This window comes from Apostichopus japonicus, chromosome 4, assembly GCF_037975245.1.
Source record: "Apostichopus japonicus isolate 1M-3 chromosome 4, ASM3797524v1, whole genome shotgun sequence".
NCBI lineage: Eukaryota > Metazoa > Echinodermata > Holothuroidea > Aspidochirotida > Stichopodidae > Apostichopus > Apostichopus japonicus.
Genome location: NC_092564.1, coordinates 3,642,526 through 3,649,063, shown reverse-complemented (window position 1 = coordinate 3,649,063; position 6,538 = coordinate 3,642,526). Strand labels below are relative to the sequence as shown.

At 35.8% G+C, this 6,538-nt stretch overlaps 1 protein-coding gene across 2 annotated transcripts in view; it reads right to left on the bottom strand.

Annotated features, from left to right (window-relative positions):
- Positions 1-2,005: 2,005 nt before the first annotated feature.
- The window catches only part of LOC139966172 (uncharacterized), a 28,351-nt gene continuing 23,818 nt past the window's right edge, over positions 2,006-6,538 (bottom strand). For both annotated transcript variants that reach the window (XM_071968936.1, XM_071968938.1), the window contains exon 24: positions 2,006-6,393. In XM_071968936.1, coding sequence (XP_071825037.1) covers positions 6,257-6,393 — 137 coding nt within the window. In that variant the 3' untranslated portion in view covers positions 2,006-6,256. The remainder of the gene's footprint in view (positions 6,394-6,538) is intronic.

Here is a 6,538-nt window from a genome sequence, read left to right as displayed (position 1 = left end):
TTCTTCTGTTATTGTTATGTTTCGAAAATCCAGTATTGGTTTCCTTTGGGACAAGTAGGTGTGTAACAGCTATGCAAAAAGTGGTTTATTCATGTCACCCTTTCGTATAATATTCAGCGTTTTTTTGGAGAAACGTTTTTACAACGATCATTGAACTTTACACATTTAAATGCGTCTGATTGCACGTTTATATGCCGCTGCCATTGGCAAACCTATTAGGCTTCTAGTTATACCAGGGAGTTCCATAACAACTCCCTGGCCTAACAGCAGAACATCAATTAAAAATGTCGAAAACTGACCACCTTGAAGTTTACTCCGTTCTTTCGGAATTTTTTCTACATAATGCATGTAAATGTTGACAAGTTTATTGCTGCGCACTGAACGTAGATGCTATGCAAAACTACTGGTCCTAACTGAACTGGAAAGAACCGCAATGAATAAGTTTCTTACCCGTCATATTCATGCAGAAGCTTTGAAAGTATGTTCATTATATTATTGTTTTACCCTGCTCAAAACGCGTATAACTTGTGGGGTAACCCCCCACCCCCATATAATCAAAGTTTGAAAGCATCCTTCATATTTAGCATTTTATGGCAGTTATTGTGAAAGATGTTCCCTTTTGAGTTCACAAGAATAAAAAATTGTAAACTACCATATACCTGTCCGCTTTTTTAATAAAGTTTAAGAAAATTGTTGTTATAAGATTTCCTGCTCAGGCACATATAGGCCTACCTGTCGCAATTAAATCACCTCATTGCACCTTGTACTTGTTGAAAAGGATTTAACCACAACAGTATACCTATCTCTTTCTTTATCGTGTTGATGATGTGGAAAATATAGTTACATAAATATTGGCGGGACATAGCTGGCTTCGTTCGGCTGCCCCCTCCACGTGAAATACAGCTGTCCCAGCTGCTTGCAAAATGGCCTCCTAAAGGAAATCAAAATGTTCTTTATAGATTAACCCCAACCCTCAATTCTCTACCACATTAATTTAATCTGAGAAAGGTACGTTGTAAAAATTTAAGGTAGTTTATGAAAAGCGTGTTTCATCCTGCCATGGGTTGCTTTTAAAACTTGACAGGATTAACTTTGTGCCAGTTAGCAAACGCACCTCTTGTGTCAGAGGTTATTTAATTCTCTAATGCTTTGTGTTGAGAAAACATTGGAATGCTGGAATTTGGTATTATGGATCCATTTTGTCGGTAGTTGTCTCACTTCACCAAGTGAGTCGTGTCACTTCGGGAGTCGTCTCAATACTCTGGATTGACACAATTTCCCGTTTGGTGTTTGTGATTGTACTTGGATTATTGTACTGATCATTTTCTCCTAATAAGCAGTTTAGTTTTATAACCTTTTTAGTACAGTTTGATAACATTTTTGTGACAGTTTATGACACTTATAGCCTTTAATAACAACATTAACAGCTATAGTCCTACTTAACACGTGTCATCTTCTTTCAATGACGTCATGGGGTCACCATTTCGCTCTTTCTATTACAACAGCAATTTCGAAACCCAGACATGGTCAGAAAGTTATCATGTGGAAATTGCTTCACAGTTTCAGGTCTTATATGGGTATTTTCATGGTTTAGAGAATTATCACATAAGGCTTGATTATTAACCCTGCTAAATCATGTGTGCAGTCCCATTTGCAGGTTTAACTCTCGGCACCTCCCCTCCTCAACAGCACATATCCTCATATCAGCCATACAACTACAATAATTCTATCTCGATCTAGAGATATGGCTTAATAAATCGTCAAAATTCGTGGAGATAATATCGCTAGTCATGATGAAGGTCTCTATGGTAGAAAGTTGAATAAACATCGATATTTCTAGCGTTTGCCCTTAACTTTTTGGCAACTGGCCAGCAGGACAATACTCAGTTTAAGATTCAGGTGTCCCTTAAGATAATCAAATTACCCATATGATTTTAATGGGAAGAAAGGGGAAACAGGGAAACATCCCATTATTTAATGTTTATTAATAATAATATCCTTAATTTATTGTATAGTGCTTATTTGCGGCTGATAGTGTATTGCGCAAAAATTAATAATGATATGTCTCACAGAGACTAGTTATAACAAACAATCTAAGAATATTGATTCATATTTGACATATCGTTACGTATTGTGTTATCTCACACAGAAACCAATGACTTTGAACTGCAGCCCTGAAAACAAACGCCATATCGTGAAAACTCGACGAAAGATATCGAAAACGCCATCTGTTACTTCGTGAAGCAATATTCTAGGCTGTTTGAGGAAGCTCAGACTACATATTATCCTGGAATACCAAATATAATGGTTGTAGGGATACAAACATGCATGGTAACTGGTTTTGAATTTGTTTTTCAGTAAGCAATCACTTTTCAAACAATACAGAAAGTGAAAAAGAAGTTAGTTCTTTTGTTCTTGAAATCCTATATAGATGCGTTTGAAATATTAAAATACATGTCGGCTACTAGTTTTAAAGTACTGCTCCTTTGATAATATTACTAAGGATAAAGACACCAGCCAATTAAAAGACAAAGCATACAGAGTTTCATGAAGTGACCATTTAAGGATGTACATTTTAACGACATTAACAAATTGAGGACATCAATTCGAGGAAGACAATTTGAAGACGAAGGATGGTGGTCTTTGTAACAGGTTTTTCTACCATACACACAATTCAGCCTAATTTATGTCTGATGATGACAATTTGAGAACATCTCATACCAATACAGGAGCTTCCTGATGTCACTTTGAGTCAATTCCCCAATTTGACAATTTGAGGACCTCCTCGAATTGACGGTCACACTACAAATTTCCTCAAAGCGAAGGTGTATACCAGAAAACACAAGTCCTCTAATTGATAGCTATGACTACACACAACAAAATCTTGTTTTCTATCATATTATCTACAACCGATAACAATTCCTTTTGACATTTGTTTACTATTGTTCGACAACTGGTGAGAGGAATTCCTTTTGTCCTATGTCACCAGGGACGTAGCCAGGGGGGAGCAGGGGGAGCGACCGCTCCCCCCCTTTCAGTGTCGATTTTTTTTTTAAACTGTTGTTTTTTAGCATGGTATTTTGTCAGTGCTCTTTTGATCTTGAATACTCGTCAGCTCCGTTAACTCGATTATAATCGTAGTAACATTCACGCCTACTGATTCAACTACTAACTTAGTTTGGCAGATGCAATTAGCTAAATTTAGCCTATAGCCTATTACAAGCCTACAGTTGGCCACTGCGTAATAAAATACATATTGCCTACCTAACCGCACTCTATGGAATGTCACGAACCGTATGCACAACAACGTCGACAACGTTCGTTCTCATCCTTTCTATGATTCGTCCTAAGTTGTGCACGAACAGCATGTTATGAAGCTAAGCTATAGCAATCGTACGTGATACGCACTTCCTTTAAATAATTATTACACTGCTAACGATAACGATATTTGTTTTTAGGCCACTGCATATCTGGCTATATCACAAAATATGAAAGTTTATATTGTCCATCAGTTAAGTTCGTCAAATGTATTAAAGTCCAGACATTGGACAATAAACAAGAATCATCCTACTGGAAAAAATTGTAAAAGAGCACTATGTTTGTCTTTCTGATATATTATGTAAAAGAACATGAAAAAGAATTCAAACAGGAAACAAAATCTGCTGATAATATGATATCCGTGATCAGGGGCGTAGCCAGTATGTAGCACTGTAGGCCCGGGCCTACACTTTTTTTGGCCAAGTTATCTTTTTTAAAAACACCCATATTTCAAATCCATAAGCTTGCTGGATGAGTTTAAGAGTCCAGACAGGAATAACTATTGAAATGAATGTAACAAGAATATGGCTAAATTAGGTGACCTAGTCTTCTAATTTAGGCTGTAATTTCTATCGCGTGCCGTTTCATTCAACACTCTACCCGCCGAAAAAGTCTAGAATCCGATCTTGTCAGTTTTTTTAACATCTAGTTAAGAACCCGCTTACGCAGATAATATTTCAGTTGAGAAAACAGTTGAGAAATTTGCATCAGATGGCAATCGTCGGATAGCTCTCGCCTTCTCTAATATTAGGCTAACTTAAACATTTACAGTTGTATCAAAGACAATTACTGGCTACAGTTGTATCAAAGACATTTCTGGCCTATCTATATATGTATCTACAAGTATCAGCAGTTGAAAAGTAAGACTACTCTGTACATGAACTTTGCTAATTTTAAATACCGAACATTATGTAGTATTGAATTACGTACTATTTTAACTCGTTTGTTTTTTTGGTTTAAAAGTGATATTGAATGAGGTGTCTCAAGTTAGCAAGAGGCCATGGAACCAGAATGAACACTCGGGAAGGGCCGTTTCCGGCCATCTGGGGGGTTTGTAAAACCAAAAATTTTCTTGTACGCTCCGCGCCAACCGATGGTGGCGCTCTGCTCAGATAGTCGTGCCTACAATTTGAAAATCCATATCAGTCGCAAAAAGTGCTCCCCCCCTTTCAAATTCCTGGCTACGTCACTGTATGTCACCAGTGTGAGGCCTAGACATGCCCACAGCATTCACACTCACACACACACACGTATCCTCACATTTCTAATGTGGGTGAAGTACAATATCTCATCTCCTTATACACTAGATGTAGGGGATGAGATCAACATATTTAACAACATAAAACAATGTATTTATATAAAACTTATATAAAACTGACATTATCATCAATTAACATTAAAGGAGCACTCCAGAGATTGAAGCATATTTAAAGGTGTATACATTGGAAATCGGCACACTTTTGAAACATTACTATAGCACTCAAACTGTTTTTTTTTCTTGGATATATCAATACTAAAAGTTTGCCGAAAGTCATTCTTTCCAGAAAAACGAAACGCGTACTTGCAGTTCTGCAACTTCACGTTATACATCTGTCGGTGACTGATTTATGTTAGTAACATTTCTATGCATTGTTGATTCGCAAGACACTTCACTATTGTCATTAGGAGATTTATGAATGAATTTCCTCGAAGTTTCCAATCCGATTTTCTTTTTTATTGTCTCCATAAATTTGTCAATTTTCATTGCATACACAGTAGTTTGTCTGTATGCATGTCTATAAAGAGCAACCTAAATTAGTAAAGATAACGTCGACCGAATGGACGTTGAGTATAACCATTAAGAAAGTTGCTGAAATTAGTAACCTATGTGCAAGAACGGTACACAATTACATGAACATGAAATCCTTAAAAGAGATTTACACATCGTTAACCAGAGATAGGGAAAGATTTCATAAAAAGTTATTGTCACATAGGCCTATTTGTAAATATTTATCATGAAATTCACGTTAGAGGAGTTAACACTTTTAGTTGATTTCTGACAACAAAAAGGTTAATTTGGCTCTATATGGCTTTTATAAACCACACGATTATTACTTTCAACTCTGTCTTTCACGTTTAAACGTTAAATTTTTTAAACAGAACATTAAATGTACATGCAATGCGTGTTAATTAGGTGATATTATCCCTATTTTCGTTTTAGTTTCTTTCTGTAATATAAAACTCTACCTTTGCACATGACTTCCACAGCTTCTCATCGTCAATCTATCGTTCTGCAACTCTTATATTGATTGAAAAACGATGGATACAGTTTGATCATATTAACTACCACTGAACCTAAAAACATATCCATACAAATGTTCAGTAAAAGACTTAGTTCTGCATTGTGCTTACTTTTACTTTAATAGAAAACGAAATGCAGTCTATACTATAGTGCGATGACTCCCACTTCAAGATATCCAAGAAATAAAAGGAAACACGTTAAATGATATTAAATAAATCAAATTTGCAATTAAACATACTGCCATAGACCCTAAATGTGCATAAAAAGAACATTCTTAGTTGTATCAAAAACGCTACGTTGGTATTTAACAGAACAGATGTAACCTTTGTTGCAAACAGCCACAAAAATAGCTAAAGTATTTGTCTTTATCATCAAATAACACATTATCATTAAGAGGATCAGTAAACACATTGGAAGAAAAAACAATACGATACAATTTTCACTTTAATGTAAATGATGTTAACTTTGTTTAAAGAATCATATTCTGTATAAGGTCGTGCTGTGAAGAATCACAGTAAAATTTAAAAAAAAAATAACAACTTAAAAGCTATTATTGATGAAAAATTCCAGTCATTATTGAACCACGAACATCCAAATGCATCATGCTGTTATCTCGATATAGCTTTCCTTTTTTCCTTTTGTTGTATTACATTCCATTTAGCTCTGTGTATCATCCTTTCCTGTTGACGTCTCTTTCTTAATCAAGAAACCAGGAGAGGATTTTCGAACACGGGCAATAAATGTCATGGCACCAGCATGCTTTACGTGAAGGATAGCCGTACACAAAACCTCTCCTGTGAAACATAAGTAATACAGGGATAAACATCAATGGTTTTTCTTATATATACCAGGGAAGTATATCTACGATTTTATAAAGGAATGGTCTGATCTTTGCTTTGTTGAAGCTTCCATGAATGGTTATTGGGCCATCCTCCAGAT